This window comes from Chrysochloris asiatica, unplaced genomic scaffold (genome assembly GCF_000296735.1).
Source record: "Chrysochloris asiatica unplaced genomic scaffold, ChrAsi1.0 scaffold00003, whole genome shotgun sequence".
In the NCBI taxonomy this organism is placed as follows: Eukaryota; Metazoa; Chordata; class Mammalia; order Afrosoricida; family Chrysochloridae; genus Chrysochloris; species Chrysochloris asiatica.
The window spans coordinates 20,605,053-20,624,409 of NW_006408521.1; the positions used below are offsets into that span (position 1 = coordinate 20,605,053).

At 39.4% G+C, this 19,357-nt stretch overlaps 1 protein-coding gene across 2 annotated transcripts in view; it reads right to left on the reverse strand.

Moving 5' to 3' along the window:
* The window catches only part of LOC102823116 (cytochrome P450 2C21-like), a 32,752-nt gene extending 31,849 nt beyond the window's left edge, over nt 1–903 (reverse strand). For both annotated transcript variants that reach the window (XM_006831172.1, XM_006831171.1), the window contains exon 1: nt 736–903. In XM_006831172.1, the coding sequence (XP_006831235.1) occupies nt 736–903 (168 nt within the window). The remainder of the gene's footprint in view (nt 1–735) is intronic.
* Between the last annotated feature and the right edge of the window lie 18,454 nt (nt 904–19,357).

A 19,357-nucleotide genomic window follows, 5' to 3' on the forward strand; every position in this document is an offset into this window, starting at 1 on the left:
CATAAAATAATCTTTAAACCAAAAGTATCCTCTGAAGTTTTTTAGTCAAACGATAGTCTAGCTTAACCAGTAAAAAGTGTCTGCCTTGACTATTATACTGTTTTAAGAACTATCCAGGTGGGATCAGATTGACAACAACAGACTGAGAGATTAGCTAGGAATCAGGAACAATGGGTTTATGTTAATGGAGAGGAAAGATTCAAAAAAGGGGAATGAAAATGGAAGTACAACTTGAAAAATGTTACTGAATTGTACATGTTGAAACTGTTAAATTGATACATGTTCAGCTGTGTATATGTTCAACAACAAATATCTTTTAAAATAGCATATCAATAAGCAACAAACTTTTTTATTTTTAGTTCCCATTAAATTGATATTTACACATGGTAACCCTATGTGTGTCAGGGTAAAACTATGCCTTTTAGGGTTTTCAATGGCCGATTTTTCAAAAGTGGTTATTAGACCTTTTTTCCAACGTATGTCTGGGTGGATTTGAACCTTCAGCCTTTCAGTTAGTAATCAACCACACTAATCATTTTCACCACCCAGGCACTCCACATAACAATATGAACATGGAACTCCTACAATTTCAACCATCATCTCCTGGGTCCCTTTCCCTTCTAGTAGTCTTTTTATACTCATCCTAAAATGGCATCTGGGTGTTTGGGGTCATATTTTATTTGTCTTATTACTCATGACCAACAGTTGCAAGAAAATTAATCAAATCACACTTACCTTGTTTAACGATTTGTTGAGGTTCTTAATATCTAACTGTAGAATATTTCCAAGAATAGGGAGAGGAGTAGGGCCTGGTGGGAATTTCCCTTTGGAATAGCTCTGATTCCATATCAACAGAAAAATCAAGCAAGACAGGCAAATCACCAGGATGGTAAAGAGATCCATTGATGCACTTTGACTAAATGCTATTGAAAGCTTAAAATCCAAAGCTTTTATTAATCAAAACACAAGCTGATGAAACACTTAACAGGACTTTGAACACTTGGATAAATATTGTTTCACCTTCAATACACTTTAGTTGCTGACAGATAAAAACAGTCATTTCAACATTAATATATTTCTAGGGTTACAACTCTAATTCCAAAAAAAAAAACTCCTAATGCTTCAAAAACAATGATCTTAGTGGCCATTATTTCAAGGTGAAATTGATTATTGGAAACAATGAGACTTTTGAAGCATCAGTTGGAATTCATGACCTTGATAAATGATGAAAAATTTGTATCAAAGTTCATCATCCTATGAGCAGAAGAGAAAAACACTTCCTTACTGCCTTTTCCCAAAAGATAGCCCGGGAAGAGGCCAGAGTATGAGGAGAAAGAAGGGGGTGGGGTAAAAAATGGGGATTGTAGGGAGCCAGACTTTTCTTAATTAGAGAATTAATAAGTGCTCTTCCAACTCACTTAGCAGAGCCCTGTGAGATAAGATGGGAGTTGGGATACCACATATTCCTGAAGGGAGTGCAGTGTCAGAAGAAAGGAGAGAGGAGACGGGAAACTTCCAGGTCTAGAAAAGAAGCTGCTCAAACACAACACAGGTTTGTCCTTTGGCTGGACATCACCCATCCCCTTCATTGCACATCTGTTGCCAATGAGGCTCCTAAAACCAGATCCAGAATTGCTTGTTCTCATTTGGGTGAAGAAATATCCTCCAACATTAAATACTATAAATATTTTTAAGGATCTGCAAACTCACTTATATGAACAAAACTACAAGATTCAGAAGTCGTTTATGGAAACCCAACAGCAACTTTAAAATCAAAACCTAGCCACTGAGAATATTCATGTTGAGAATACCAAAAAATGTTTGAACTAATTGTAATATCATCATAATATTTTAACCATATTAAGAAAATAGAGAGACCTTTGGTAATTAAAAATATGATTGCAAAAAAACTTTTTAAAAACACATATACTTATATTTGTATGTACTGTGATTATATCCATGAATATAGTAAAGAATACAGGGACAAAGTTACGATAAATTCTTAGCTATAATCAAACACCTTGAAAGAATGAATCACTGGGCCTGAGGACTAGGAGCCATAGTCTCAGGGACATCTAAACCAATTGCCATAGTCCACAAAGATAACGTTCTACATCTTACTTTGATGAATAGTGACTGGGAAGTTAAAAATTACAAATTTATGTGTATCAAATAGTGTTTTACTGCTATTCATAAGGTTTTCAGGAGTTAATCCCTCAAAAGTAGACCATGTAAGGAAACTACAACACCTCTACAAGAAAAAGACAAATAAACCAATTAAAATATGGGCACAGGACATGAACAGACATTTCACCAAGGAGGAGATCCTGGGCAGTCAGCAAACATATGAAGAAATGTTCACGATCACTAGCCATTAGAGAGATGCAAATCAAAACAACAATGACATATCATCTCACACCAACAATAATGGCAAAGATCAAAAAAGTAGAGGACAATAAATGCTGGCAAGGATGTGGAGAGACTGGGATGCTCTTGCATTGCTGATGGGATTACAAAATGGTCCAACCTTTCTGGAAAGCAATATGGAGCTTCCTCAGAAGGCTGGAAATAGAAATACCTTATGATCCAGCAATTCCTCTACTTTGTATTTATCCATAAGAAATACGAGCCATAACACGAATAGACATATGCACACCAATGTTCATAGCAGTGCTATTTACAATAGCAAAAAGATGGAGCCAGCCTAAGTGCCCATCAACTGAAGAATGGATAAACAAACTGTGGTACATACACACAATGGAGTACTATGCTACCTTGAAGAAAAACAAGGAAGCTGTAAGCTATCACATAACATGGATGAACCTTGAGGACATTATGTTGAGTGAAATCAGTCAGTCACAAAAGGATAAATACTGCATAGGACCACTGCTGTAAAACTCTAAGAAAAAGAACCCATACTAAAGGGTGGGGATTCTTTGCTGGTTACTGGAATGAGTGGGTGGGGTGTGATGAGGGAGGGGAAGGTGGAGCACAGGGCAGGGAATAGACACAGGATAGTTTGGGTGCTGGGGAGGGGTGCAATACACAAGAAGGGGGAGGGGAATGGAATAACAAGTCAGATGGGAAAACAATTAGGCAGGTTTGCATGGGGTTATAGGACACAGGTAAATAATGATGTGTGCACAACCTTGGAACAACAGGGCTCTGGGATACAGGGATTGATGCATGGTTGGAACGGGCAAAATGGGGGACATATGTTAAGATGCTTGGCTGGCTTTTGAATCTTGGTTTCCCTGGCATACCATTATAAAATAGACACTTAAAGGGGAGAGAAAGGAATATCCAGAAATATCACCATAGCAAGCTTGTAAGTCCGTCTTCTGCCTATAACTGATTGGAATACCTAAAACAGGGCTACAACGTGCCCAGTGAAGGAGGCTTCATGCGGAGCCTCTGCAGGAATCCTGAACCTTATCCAGAATCTTCTGAGGTGGGAAATTTCCACTTGAAAGGACAAGCAGACCATCCTGGAGTGGCTAGAAGAACAGAAAGTACTTCTTGAAAGAAAGACCAACAGGAAAAATACAAAACAATAAAAGTAGTCCAACTGACTACTACAAGAACAAGCAAGTTGCTCGCCCAAGAGACACCAAGCCACGTGGTTGAGTCCCCTCAGGGCAAACCACCTTCAAAGACTAAAGATTCAATGGGAATACATGAGCAGACACGTGCTCTGACTGGTGACCACATTGATCACCAATAAAAGGAAATGAGGAAAAATAGCAATGAAGCTGCAAGCTAAGTCCAACCATCTTCAATAGACTCCTATGAACCCAGGTGGAGACCTGGTTGGCCAGCAGTGTGGCAAGACCTGGGGACTCCTGGTCCCAGAGTCAGTGACATAGCCACAGAGGACTAGGGTGGAGAGTGAAGTGTCCAGCTGATAAGAAGAGAGGGTATATACATCAGAACACCCACACTTACAGATAATACCCACTTGACTTGGCATCAATGGCTGGATAATCAAAACTCAACTAGAAGAAGAAAGAAGAGGGAAAAAAGAGTAATCTGATACCATTTGATAAACTTGACCTACAACTATGCTTGCAGTAGCTCAAAAGAGAGAACAAATCTTTACAGTGAGGATCATTCCCACCCCTTCCATACACAGAGTAGACAGGGATGGGCAACTTGGAAATTGCCTACCCAAAATGGGGGATGGGGGTGGGCTACAAAGGCAAGAAGTGACTGGCTTATAAGCTTTCAAGAGGGAGCCTAGATCCAGAGGGTGCAGAGGAAGGTAGAATCTTCACTGAGTAGTATCCAAGCTGTCTAGGCGGGACTGATGAAAGGAGATGGGGATAGCACTCCTGTGGTACAATAGTGAATGATTACTATCATTACTGACTGTGAGGGTTGGAAATGTAAAGGTAGACTTTTTTGGCAAAAGGAGGGGAGTGGTTGACTTTGCAGGCCAGGAACAAAGGCCCCTGGGACCATCAAGGGAGAAGAGCGAGTGCGGGAACCTACCAAGAGAAACAGTGATGCCAGAGATGGAGACAGAGAGGATGACCTGGAGAGATTGTACAGCTTGGAATTCTAGACCCAGAGAGGGAGAGGGGCTGTGTATTGATGACCATGGGGCAGCCCTGCGGGGTCTACCCTTTGGTTGGTTGATGATGCATAGAGGGGATTATAACAACAACAACAACAACACTCAATTGAAAAACAGGACATAACCATAATAAATATCCATGCTCCAAATCTACCACTTATCTGTCAGTTTGCCTGTGTGTTGCTGTGATGCTTAAATCTATGCCATCAGTACCTTAAATACCAGCATGGTCATTCATGATAGACAGATTTCAATTGAGTTTCAAGAGTAAGAAGACAGAGAAGAAGAATGCTTCTAAATGTTTAGCCACTGAAAATCTAATGAACAGCAGTGAAACATTGTCAGATAATAGTGCCAGAAGATGAAAACATTAAAAGTACAATGAACTGCCAAAAGAACAAACAAATCTGTGTTGGAAAAAGTATGCACAGAGTTCTCCTCATAGGCCAGGATGGCCAGACTTCAAGACTCATACTTCGGACCTATTATCAGGAAGGACCAGTCCCGAGAGAAGGGCATAATGCTTGGTAAAATAGAAGGTCAGTGAAAAACAAGACGACCCACAATGAGATGAATTGGCACAGTGGTAGCAGCAATGGTCTCAGCATAGCAATGATTATGAGGCTGGTGCAGGACTGTGCAGTGTTTCATTCTGTTGTGTATAAGGTTGCTATAAGTTGGTACCAACTTGATGGCACCTAACAACAACAACATCAGCAAAAGGGAGCTATTTTTCAGTTCCACACCCTGGATCCACCCGTCTCCCTCACTTCTCTGAGCATCTACCTTAGAACATAGGTGTCAGTGCCTTCCCGGTAGTTTCCCCATTTCCACCAACCAAGGGACCAAAATTCAGGTTCTTCCTTCTCCCGTTGTCTGAATTATCATACGTGTCTTGTCTCTCCTGGGTAAAGTGATTTCATAACTTCAAAGTTAACTAACATGTAATTATGGAAACAGGAATAAAAATTACAAATTAGCATCTAATGCTTTGTTGATCTACATATATATTATTCTGGGGATACCCATATTCATTAAATAAAGGAGGGAAGATAGATATCTAACATTTTGTGTAATCCTTACTACAAACTACTTATAAACCCATTTCACTTATGAAGAATCCAACTCTTTTTTTTTTTAGTTAAAGATTTTATTTTGAGAGCATTACAGATTCGTATGAAGCTATAAAATATAAAACAGAGAGCTCCTCTGTAGCCTATATCAAGTTCTTCCTGATGGTAGCATCCAACGGGACAATAGAACAATAACACAACAAGAATATTAATATTGACAATTGGCACAATATCATCCACAAAGACAATGTCCTACACCCTACTTTTTGTGGGTAGTGACTGGGATCTTAAAATCTTGTGGACAGTCAACTGAAATGCAACTCTTGATAAACAAAGATGTGTGAAGAAAATTGAAGATGCACGGAAACAATGAATGGACTAAGGGAGAACAAGAACCTCAACCTCCTATACCCTAAGACTAGAAGAACTAGATGGTATCCAGCCACCACTACCAACTGCTTTTAAAGGGATCATATTAGAAGGTCTTAGAGTGGGAGAAAAGGATTTATTATATTTAAAAAAAAGACCAGGCTTACTGGTCAGATAGAGACTAGGAGAACATCTGAGACTATGGCCCTTCATCACCCTTCAGGTCTGGAAATTGACTCATTCCTACAGCTCCATTTTCAACCAAACAATAGACAGGTCAATATGAGAGAGGTGTGCATTCCTTGAAATAATTAACCATTTGAGATAAAAATAGCAGCATTTACTGAAGACAGAGTTCAGAAAGATTAGGGAAGAAAGAGAAATGGAAATGAGAAACAAGGGGAGGAAGAGGTATAAGTGATATCACACTGCGGACATTACAATCAGTGTCATGAAACAAAATGTGTATGTTTGGTTGAAAGGAAAACTGATTTGCTGACCAAGCAATTGGAAGAGATTTATATTTATGCCTATTCCAAAGAAAGGTGATCCAATGGAAAACAGAAATCCAACAATATGGTTATTATCACACACAAGTAAAGTTTTGCTAGAGATAATTCAAAAATGGTTGCAACAGTATTTCAACAGGGAAGTTCCAGAAATTGTGTTTAATTCAGAAGAGGAGGTAAAAGAAGGGATATCATAGCTGATGTTAGGTGGATCTTGGCTAAAAGCAGAGAACATTCAAAAGTCTATTTTTTTTTTTTTTTGACTGTGTAAAGAAAGGCATTCAACTATATAGATCATAAGAAATTGTGGATACCATTGTGAAAAATAGGAGTTCCAGAACACTTAATAGCATTTATATGGAACCTATATATAGACCGAGAAGCAGCTGTTTGAACAGAGCAAGGGGAGATTGAGTGATTTAAAATCAGGAAAAATGTATACTTTTCACTATACTTAACATTTGCTTAGCAAATCATCCAAGAAGTTGGACTATATGAAGAATGCAGCATCAGGATTGGAGATTCATTAACAATCTTCTATATGCAGATGAAACACCCTTGCTAATTGAAAGTGAAGAGGGCTTGAAACACTGATAAACATCAAACACTACTTGTATAGGACATTAGGTGGAATTTTGAGCCCCATCCAGAACCTTCTGAGGTGAGGCATTCCCACTGGAAAGGACAAACAGACCAGCCTGGATCAGCTAGAAGAATAGAAGATACTTCTTAAGAGAAAGACCAGCAGGAAAAATCAACAACAAAAATGGCAGTCTGATTGGCTACTACAAGAACAAGCAAGTTGTTTGCCAGGGAGCCATTAAGGCAAGTAATCAAGTGAATGGAAGTGGGGGAGAGGCACCAATGAAGACATGGGCTGAATTCAACCATGTTCCATAGACTCCAGTCGACCTGGAGATGAGAGAGAAAAAAGGAAGGGCTGATTTGTCCAAAGTGTGGTGAGATCTGAGGACTCCTAAGCCCATACACAGGGACCTAGCCACAGAGGGCTATAGCCGAGATCCAAGCATGCAGCTGATATGAAGTGAGGAGAGATGCACAAAAATGCCCAAACTTGCAGATAATACCCATTTGACCTCGCTTCCATGGCTTGATGGTTAGAACTCGAATACAGGAAGATAAAGAAATTTGATAAAGGAAACAAGTGTAAATTGCTACAATTTGAGGAACTTGTCCTATACTTATGGCTGTTGTTGTTATGTGATGTGGAGTCGGTTCTGAATCATAGCAACCCTGTACAGGGTTTCCAAGGCTGTAAATCTTTATGGGAGCAGAAAGCCTCATCTTTCTCCTGTGGAATAGCTGGTAGTCTTGAACTGCCAACCCTGTGGTTTGCAGCCTGTTTCATAACGACTACACTACCAGGGCTCTTTACTTATGGCTGTAGTAGCTCAAAATACCAACTGAGAGAGAAAGAGTCTTCACATCAAGGATCAAACATATCTCCTCTGAAGGTAGAGTCTCCAGTGAGTGGTGTCCAGCCTGTCCAGGAAGGGCTGATGAAACGAAATACAGATGGGTCTTTTGTGATGCAATGGTGAATAATTGCTATCAGGACTGATTGTGAGGGTTGGAAATCTAAAGATGGACATTTTGTAACAAAGAGGGGAGTGATTAATTTATCAGTCTAGGAGCGGAGGACCCTGGGACCATCAATGGAGAAGAGCGAAGAGCGGAATCCTACCCAGAGAGGCAGTGAGGCCTGGGATGGAGGCAGAGAAGACAATGTCAAGAGATGGTGGGGCTGGGGGCTCGGGATCAGGAGATGGAAAGGGACTGAGGACTGTGGTGGTGGGGGTGCAGGTTTACAGGGTACACCCCTTAGTTGGGTGAGGATGCATGGACAGGATGATAACTACGCCAACGAAATGATGGATGATTGAATGAATGCAAAGCTGATGTTCTCCCATGTAGACTATCACACAATTCACAATAAAACATTAAATAAAATTAAAAAGAAAAAAACAACTACAAAAAAATGTATCTCCTCTGTACACAGGGTTGATAGGGATGGACAACTTAGATATTGGCTACCTAAAATGGGAGGAGGAGAGGCTATAAAAAAAAGTGACTTGACTCACAAGTTTTCAAGACGTAGTTTAGTTTCAGAGTGTGTGGGGAAAGGTAGAATCCCCAATGAATAGTTTTCATCTTGTCTAGACGGGTCTGGTGAAATGAGATGGGATTGAAATTTTATGATTCAATAGTGAGTAATTGTTATCGTGACTAATTGCAATTGTCGCAACTGTAAAGTTACAAGTTTTGTAACATAAAGTGGGGACTAGTTAATCTTACATTCCAGAAACAGAGAACCCTAGGACCATCAAGGGAGAAGAGCATGACAGAATGTGGGACGACCCTATCCAGAGAAGCAGTGAAACCAGAGATGGAGGCTGAGATCTGAGATTAGGACATGGAGAGAGAGAGCAGCTGAGGACTCCAGATTCATGGAAATAGAAAAGCTTTGTGTTGGCGTCCAGAAGGCAGGCTTGCAGAATGTGCCCTTCAGTTGTTTAAATGATTATATATTCCTGAGTGTTTTTGTATACATAAAAAAGAGGGTATAGAAGCAAATACTGCTGAATGGTGATTCATGGAGGGGATTATAATCATTGCAGTGATATGAAACACGATAGGATGAGTGCAAAACCAATATAACTCTCCCATATAACTATCACTCAGTGCATAATAAAAGCTTTAAAAAAGAAAACGAAACACTACAGCCATCAGTATGGATTACACCTTGACATAAAGACAACAAAAATACTCACAAAGTAACCAATAAACAACAATATGATAAATGGATAAAATATGAAGCTGTCAAATAATTCATTTTACCTGCATCCACAATCAATGTCCATGGAGCCAGCAGTCAAGAAATCAAAGGATATTTATTGCATTGAGCAAATTGCTACAAAACACCTCTTTAAAGTATCACTTTGAAGACCCAAATCATGGTGTTTTCAATCATCTCATACGCATGTGAAATCTGGACAATGAATAAGAAAGATTGAAGAAGAATAGATGTCTTTGAATTGTGGTGCTGGCAAAGAATATTGAATATAACATGTATTGCCAGAAGAAGGAACAAATCTGTCTTGGAAGAAGTAAAGTCAGAATGCTGCTTAGAAGCTAGGGTGGCCAGACTTTATCTTACGTGTATTGAACATGTTAGCAGGAGGGACCAGACCCTGGGGAAGAATATCTTGCTTAGTAAAATAGAAAACTAGCAAACAAGAGGAAGACTCTCAAGGACACAGCTTAGTAAAGCAGTTGTTGTTAAGTGTAATTGAGCTGGATTCTGACTCATAGTGACTCTGTGTAGGGTTTTCAAGGAGTAGCTGCTGGGTTTGAACTGCCAATCTTATAGTTTGAAGTCCAGTTCTGATCTGACAGAGCCACATCAGGAGTCCTAGTAAAGTAGAGGGTTAGCAAAAAAAGAAAAAGAAAAAAAAAAAAAAAAGAGGCCCCCAGAATTTAAAAATGGCAGATCAATCTATATATCACAGTGAATTATTTCTCAAACTGACAATTTTGTCTATGCTTAAAACAAATTAAATACCAAATAAGTGAAACTCAAAAAAAAAAAAAAAAAGAAGAAGACTCTCAAAAAGATATTGATACACCTGCAACAATGGGCTCAAATTTGACAATAATTGTGAGGATGGAGCAGAAGTGGTGGCAATATTTTGTGTTCTGTTGTATATAGGGTCACTAGGAGTCGGAACTGACTAAACCACACCTAACAACATATGTATTAGTTTCTTCAGAGGCTGCCAAACAGTTCTTTCAGATTGTTTGTACTGTTTTACACTACCTCAAGCAAAGGATGTAGTGATTTCATTTCTCAGCAACCTGGCGAATAGTTGGTGTTTTGTTTGTTTTAGTCATTCTGATTGGTATAAAGTGCCATCTCAGTGTAGATTTAATTTGTATTTCTCTAATGACTAATGGGAGTCCTGGTGTGGTGCTGTGGGTTAATGCACCAGACTGCAAAGCCATTTGAACTGCAAGGTTGGCAGTTAAAGCTCACCAGCTGCCCTTTGGAAACCCTATACAGGGTGGCCATGAGTTGGAGAGTATATCCCATCTGAATTTAAAGAATAGATGTGACCCATTGAACACTAATGATTGAAGTCCAAATAAGTTGTGGGATAACATCAAGACTATTACATCTGTGAATAAACAAGATGGTGGATTTGGTAGAAGTACAGTGAAGAGCTCCTTCAGCAACAACACAGAATATTGGACCAAGCAGGCTCAGGGGATGGTGCCAGAACTTTGAACAATATATAAAGGAATATTTAGAAGGTTGGAAGGCTTACAGCTAGGGAAATTTGTAGCAGAAGAAAGAAATTCATTACTTTCTAATTCAAGATGCTCAGCTCCTCCCGGAGCCACCGTCTTGGGCAAGACCAAGCAGGGGAAGGATCAGAGTAGCCATGGATGCCTGACAGAACCACAGAGATAAAGGTATAGACATTCTTTTTTTTGTATCTGTTCATTGGTCTCTCAATGTCTGTGCACCTCCATTCTGGTGACTAGAGGGACTGCCTGAGCAAGTAGACACTGCACACCTACTACGCCTGGAGGATTCTACTATGCATGTGCACAAATCTCCTTGAAATATAAAGTGACAGTTTCCATTTAAAACCAAATGGCAGTGTAAAATGGCTACAGCTGGTCCTGAACTGTTTATCACTAGGAAAAATGCCTGAATGGGGATTGTGGAATGGGACAGGCAGACTAAAAAGGAAGTAGGCCAAAAATTAACTGAGTTATGTCACAACAACCAACAGTGGCATCTTGAAAATTTACAGGAAGAAGAGGGAAAAGGGAAGCCCATCTCCTGATCACATATACCTGGAGGCAATCCGAAAGCATAAACAATACCAAAATACACACCCATCTAAGTTATTAAGGCCACAGACAACTCCTGAATATTCCCCAAAAACAGAAACAGATGACCATATCAGCACATGTCCAGAAACAAGATAAAGTGACTGAGGCAAATGAGGTGGAAGTAGACCTGCACTCCATACTGGAAGACAGGAAGGCTTTGGAAATGCCTGAGAAGGAATTCAGAAAAATGATTATAAAATGTATCAAAACACTATACTATGGAGTTGAGAAAAATAAAGAAGAAGTCAGGAAAGCGCTACAGGAACAATCAAGATAGATACCATATTGGAAACAATTCAAAACCTACAGCAAAAGGTCCAAATGATTAATAATAGAATACCAGGAATGGACAATACATTGAAAGGGCAAAGAAGTAGAATTGAAGAGATAGAAGGCAGAACTAGGTAGCTAAAAGATAACTCTCTCAAAACTACTAGGATACAAGAGCAAACACAAAAAAAGGATTAAAAAAATCTGAAAAGGCCTAAGATACATGTTAGACAACATGAAGAGGAATAACTTAAGAATTATCGGCATTCTGGACCAGGAAGAATTGTACATGTCCACAGAGGAGATAGTTGAAGAGCTTCTGGAAGAAAATTTTCCTAACATCCTGAAAAGAGAAAAAATAAGCATTCAAGAAGTTCCATGAACTTCAGGAAGGATAGACCCTAAAAGACAATCACCAAGACATATCATAATCAAGCTCTCCAAAATCAAAGATAAGGACAGAATCCTGAAAGCAGCTAGAGAAAAGAGAAGAGTAATATACAAAGACAAGCAAATCAGATTAAGCTCAGATCTCTTTACAGAAACCATGCAGGCAAGAAGGCAATGGGGAGACATATATAAAACCCTGAAAGAAAAAAATTGCCAACCTAGAATCCTCTGCCCAGCAAAGCTGCCAATCAAATATGATAGTGTAATTTAAACATTCCAGGATAAACAGAAACTAAGGGATTTTGCCAAAGCCAACCCTGCTATGAAAAACATCCTAAAGGAAGTTCTGTGGACTGAAAACCAACAAGAACAGACAACAACCAGAGAGTGATGTACATGACAGCATCATCCTGAACTCAATCGACAGAATAAAATGATAAGAACAGAGGATCTGGGAGGTCAGTCTATGATCAAAACAATTACACTGTGAAAGAAGGTAAACACAGAGGAACAGAGATACAGGTGGGGATAAGGTCAGGTAGATTACAGTATAAAATAGACTGTTTTAAATGGAGGGAAGAGTTAATGGAATGTAAGGTAACCACAACAATGGAGTTGGAGTGGGGGGTTTAGTTCAGGTATTGGGGAGGGCAATACAAGAAAGGGGAGGAAGTTGAAGAACAAGATAGATAGGGGAACACTGAGACAGGTTTGCATGGCCTAGTGGGACAGAGGTAAATAGTGATGCATGTCTAAACTTGGAACAACAGGTCTCTGTGATACAGGGATCTAGGCATAGTTTGAAGAGGGGAGATAATACTAAAATGCTGGACTGTCTTATGAATATTAGTTTCCCTTGCCTACTATTGTAAAATAGATACTTGAGTGGGATAGAAAGAATGTTGGGAAACATGATTACAGAAAACTTGTAAGCCCGTCTTCAGCCTATAACTGACTAGAATACCTAAAAGGGGTTCTAGAACTTGCCCAGTGAACTAGGCCTCTTGCAAAACCTTTGCAGAGTATAGGACCTTAGGTGGAATCCTGAGTCCCATTCAGAACCTTATGAGGTGAGACATTCCCACTAGCAAAGACAAGCAGACCAGCCTGGAACAGCTAGAGTGACAGAAAATATGTCTTCAAAGAAAGATCATTAGAAAAAAAAAGAAAAAAAAATGTCAGCATGAGCGGCTACTACAAGAATAAGCAAGCTGTTTGCCAGGCAAGCAATCAAGTTCCTTCAGAACAAACTCCCCTCTAAGACTGAAACTCAAAGGGAACTAACGAACAGGCATGTAAGCTTGCTGGCAATCACACTGATCTACTTACTGGTGAGTGGAAGAGTGGGGAAAGGCAGCAATGAAGAAATGCACTGAGTTCAACCACAGTCCATTGACTCCTGTTGACTGGAGATGAGAAAGAGAAGAAGAGCTGATTGGTCCAAAGTGTGGTGAGACTTGGGGACACTTGAGCCCATGGACAAGTATTTGTTGTTGTTGTTAGGTGCCATCGAGTCAGTTCCAACCCATAGCAACCCTGTATAGGGTTTCCATGGAGTGGCTGTTGAGTTTGAACAACCTTGTGTTTCAAACCGACCTTGCAGTCGAGTGCTTATCCTACAGTGCCACACCACACCATCAGTAGTGCCATTAAAAATATTGATTCACTGAGTTGTACAGATCTTCTAGATGTTGACTAAGAATTTCCCAAGTGCTTTTCCTTCACATGACCATTTTACTTCAATAGATTGCAGAAGTGCTTTATGCTGACATAAAATAACTAACATATGTGTAAGATTAATTATTTTTATTGTTTCATCAAAGGCATTGTTAAGGAACACTGGCTTTATTATCAGTACGCTCATTATTACAAGGGTGTGTCAGTGAGGAATACAATGGCGACTAGACCAATTTCATGCCATTATTTTGATTTGTGGTAAGGGCACCAGCGTTTTAAACCCACCGTTGCTTTGGCACTATCAGTGCAAATGTTAATACAGTAAATATGGCAAAGATTTCATTTAGTTTTTTAAAGAGTTTCAAATTTTCAGAACTTCTGGAACTTTCCTGAGGTGACTAAGTGGCCAAGGACCTACAGATGACATTTGAGAACCACTAGTTTGGTAATAGTTCAAAGTTAGTGAATAACCTTTAAAATTTACATAATAGTGAAAGATTCAGTAAAAAAACAGAAGCCAAGGGCACCAAAATTGCCTAATAAAACAAAAGCGCAAGTTTTTTAACTACCAAAATGACTTTTTAATAAAAAGCAAATACATCATACGGGAAAAGAAACACAGTAAATATAACTTAATGCACATAGTAATTATGATCTAAAATTATGTGGCAAAATTCAAATATGCATATAGCCACGATATTAACACACATGAAAGGGCTTGATTTACCTATTGGTAGAAAAAGATTTTCAAATAGCTCAAAAAACAAGATCAGTTTTATGTTTTATATACGAGTCCCCTAGCAAAAAAAAAAAACCCTTCTGGCTACTCTAAAGCCTTTCCCAGGTATATGCTCATGTGTCCACCTTCCCATCTAAATCAGACCCATTTCTTTTTTTATAAAAATTTCTTCTCCTTTGATTTCCTTTTATCTGTTCACCTACTTTCTTCCTAAATCCCTAGGCATGTGGCAAGGCAGACAGTCGTGTAATTTTGACTCTTTTATTACCAAATTCTTCTGCATTTCCATGGCTGTGATGACTAGTCAGACACTCAAGATGCCAGGTCTAGAAAATGGAAATTCATCTCCAGCAGGCGTGTGAGCTCCATCCTTACCATAGGTATTGCAGAACACTTCAGAGAACGCCTAGACTAACTTTCTGCAAGTACCATCTCCGGTCATATTCAAGACCTAACTCAAATGACTGACTATCGAATAAAATTAAGAACTTTAAACACTGTACGCACAGTTACTGGATTACAAACAAGATCAGTTCCTAAGTGTGTTTTTAAGTCGAATTTGTTGATGCATCAGGACAGGAGGATAACATTTTTTTTTAGCCTTTGATACTGTTGTTAAGGAGTTCTGGTGTGGCACTACGGGTTAATGCACTGGACTTCAAAGTTGGTTTGAACTGCAAGGTTGGCAGTTCAAGTTTGTTAGCTGCTCCTTGGAAATCCTATACAAGATTGCTAGGGGTCGGAACCAACTCAACGGCACTTAACAACATTGTTAAGGACTGTCAAGTCAGTTCCGATTCATAGGGCCCCCAATGCTTATCCTACAGCACCCCACTACTCTTATAGTGCTAGAAAAAGCTCAAAAAGTACAAGTTGTCTATAAATCGGAATTTAGTCACCCAGGGAATTACTGCTGTCTGGTTATTTCATAAATACAAAATCTAGCTTCATATCTGTCCAATGCCCAATTTTATTGAACCATTTAAAGTTCTTTGTTCCATTTACCCGGTCTGCCAATTCCCTCATCCAGAGTTCTGTATCTCTTCACCCCGACCTAAAGCCCCTTTCCTGTCCTTTATGACCAATTTATATCATCACTTCTTTCAAGTAATGTATGATCACACTTTATAACATCCTATTTTGTATGTGTTGCTTCTTCAAAATTATGTTTATTTCACACATTTGTAAAAATATGCCCTACACTTTTGCCACCTATTGACCAGCGAACGTGTTTACTGACTGTTGAACAAATCAAAATAGAAAATCTACCATGATGCTTTGTGCAGGTCCAGGCACATAGCAGCTACTTCCGGTGCTTGTCATGCCTGACATGACATTTGCTGGCCAATCCTCTAAATGTCTACAGAAAAAAAAAAAAAAATGAGAAAACTGATTAAGCACTTAACCTAGTTCACATTTTTTTCTGCTCCATTGTGATTAGAAACACTCAATGAAGCTCCAAGGATTGTTAATGTTCAGGGGGTTTTGTGTGTGTGTTCTCTTATTCTTACCAAACAAACCTCTATGAATTAGCAGTATTATTAAATAACTAGTTACAGCTTTCCAGGATATAAAGAACGACAGTAGAAGCATAACAATTAAAAAATGTAATTACTACACTTATGCCTTTTGGTGACGCTGCAGGATACGCACTGGACTGCTAATCACAAGGTCAGCAATTCAACTCACCAGCTGCTTCTCAGAAACACTATACAGGGCTGCTATGAGTTGGAATCAACTTGATAGCACTGAAAACTGCTTGACAGTACAAACTGCAATATACCGTTTGGCAAACACTGTCTTAGACACAGGGCCTATGGAGATGAATACAACATATTCTTTCTATTTGAGAAGTAATTTTTACTTGCACATAAAATCATTCTCTAAACTGGAAGTCAGAAACAGAGAGAAAACTATTGTCAAAGATTGGAAACTTCCCTTGCATTCACATACCATTGCATTCACAGTTTACAATCACCTTTACATCTGTTCTTCACACAACACTAAGATAATAGATAGCAGGAACGAACTGTGGTGACTGATTTGCAGATGAGGAGGAAATGATTAAGGGAATTCGAGTAACCCTCTGCAGAGCACATAGCTAGCTGTCTCTGAAAATAGAATAAATATTTTTCAAATGAGAAAGTTCCTAAGTTAACATGAACTCCATCTCTCTAGAAAAAATAACCATGTGTTGCTGTAGGATAAGCACTTGACCACAAGGTTGGTTTGAACCACAAGGTAGGCAGTTCAAACTCGCCAGTCTCTCCTCGGAAACCCTATTCAGGGCCGTTATGAGTCAGAACTGACTCGGTTGCACTTAACAACAACATATCTATCTACCACCTGGTTGAAAATTGGACCATAAGGTTGAGTTCCTTTCCAAACCTAAGGATCATAATTTCAGGTTCCTCCAGTTTCTTTCTGACAACTAAGCCTGGACTTTTTATAGTTTTGAGTTTGGGTCTACATTTCCTCCCTCTCTATCCAGGACCTTCAAATATGATCCCTTTCAGAGAAGTTGGTAGTGGTAGCCATGCCCCACTTAGTTCTTTTGGTCTCAGAGTTATGGTGACTGATGTTCATGAGTTCCATTAGTCCACTGGACTAATTGATTCCAAGTATCTTCAATTTTTATCACCTTTCTTTCTTCCACACATGGAAAGACCAATAGCTGTACCTTAAGTGGCAACTCATGAATTTATAACATCCCAGTCACTATTCACCAAAGTAGGTTGTAGAACATTGTCTTTGTGGACTGCTTTATGCCAGTTGACTAGTGTTCCCTGGGCTATAGTCCTGAGCAACCAGGTTCAGTAACTCATTGCCTCAATGTGTTTGGTAATGTCTAAGTTTTGATGGTTTTGTCAGTTTGAGCCTCATGCTCAGTGATTCAAACCCATCAGCTGCTACTCAGAAACCCTATGCAGGGTGACTATGAATCAGAACCAACTCGACAGCACTTAACAACAACAACATGCTCCACCACATTCATAGGCAGGTTTCTAGTAAAGGTAAATATAAATGTTGTTGTTAAGTACCGTTGAGTTGGTTCCGACCCATAGCAACCCTGTACAGGGTTTCCGAGGCTGTAAATCTTTATGTGAGCAGAAAACCTCATCTTTCTCCCACGGAACAGCTGGTAGTTTCGAACTGCTAACCCTAAGGTTTGCAGCCTGATTTGTAACCACTACGCTAGTTATGTACAAATTGTTCCTGTTGTTAGGTGCCATCGAGTCGGTTCTTCTTACTCAGCAACCTTATGCACAACAGAATGGAACACTGCCTGGTCCTGCGTCATCCTCACAATCATTGTTAAGCTTGAGCCCATTGCTGCTGCCACTGTGACAATTCATCTTGTTGGGGGTCTTCCACTTTTTCACCGACCCTGCACTTTACCTAGCATGATGTCCTCCAGGGACTGGTTGCTCCTAATACTGTGTCTGAAGTATGAGAGACAAGACTCGTCATGCTGACTTCTAAGTAGCATCCTGACTGTACTTCTTCCAACACAGATTTGTTTGTTCTTCTAGAAGTCCATGGTACTTTTAATATTCTTCTCTAACACCATAATTCAAATGCATCAAATCTTCTACAGTCTTACTTATTCTCTGTCCAACTTTCATGTGCATATGAAGCTATTGACAATACAGTGATTTGGGTCAGCAACGCCTTAGTCTTCAAGCTGATATCATTGCTCTTGAGCACATTAAAGAGGTTTTGTGCAGCAGATTTCTTCACTGCTGTTGCCATAAGTGTTGGTGGCTAATCCAAACAAAATGAAGTTTGTAATTGAAATGGTTGCTAGTGGTAGGCAGGCATCATCTAATTCTTCTGGTCTCAAAATAGGTGAGCTAGTGACTTGTGTAAACTATTATTACTCTTGTAAACTATCAGTCTTTTGTAAACTTATTTCATTCAGCATAATGTCTTCCAGATTCTTCATTCATGTCATATTTGAAAATTCATAGTTTTTATTTATGACTAAGTAGAATTCCAAAGAGCTCTGGTAGCATAGTGGTTACAAATCAGGCTGCTAACCTCCAGGCCAGCAGTTCAAAACTACCAGCTGTTCCACAGGAGAAAGATGAGGTTTTCTGCTTCCGTAGATTTACAACCTAGGAAACCCTATACAGGGTCACTAAGAGTCAGAACTGACTCAACACCACATAAACACCACCAAATAGAATTCCATTGTGTGTATGTACCACGGTTTGTTTATGCATATAACTGTTGATGAACAATTAGGTTGTTTCTTTCTTTTTGCTATTGTGAATAATGCTGCAGTGAACATAGGTGTGCAGACTTTTGTCTGTGTCTGTAGTGTCCACTGTGTGAGGTCAGCTGCTCCATGGGAGAAAGATGTGGCAAACTACTTTTGTAAAGATGTAAAGCCTTCATAACCCTATAGGATAGTTCTACTGTGACCTAGAAGGTCACCATGAGATGAAATCAACTTGATGGCAACGGGTTTGGTTTGTTGGAAGTAGAAGATACTGTATTTTTCACATATAATGGGTTCAGCATACACAGGGTACTAATATACAAGAGGGTTACAGGATTTGCAAAAACACTAGGAGTGGGATTGCTGAATCATTTTGTTAGGTGCCATCAAGTTGGTTCTGACTCACAGCGACCCTATGTACAACAGCATGAAAACACTGCTGTATCATAGCATGTTTCTATTTCGAACTTTTTGAAGACGCGCCATACCATTTTTCAGAGTAGATGAACCAATTTACAATTCCAACAGTAGAGTAGGGTTCCAATCTTCCTGTGACCTCACCAGCATTTGCTGTTTTCTAGCTTTTGCTCAGTGCCATTTTTTGCA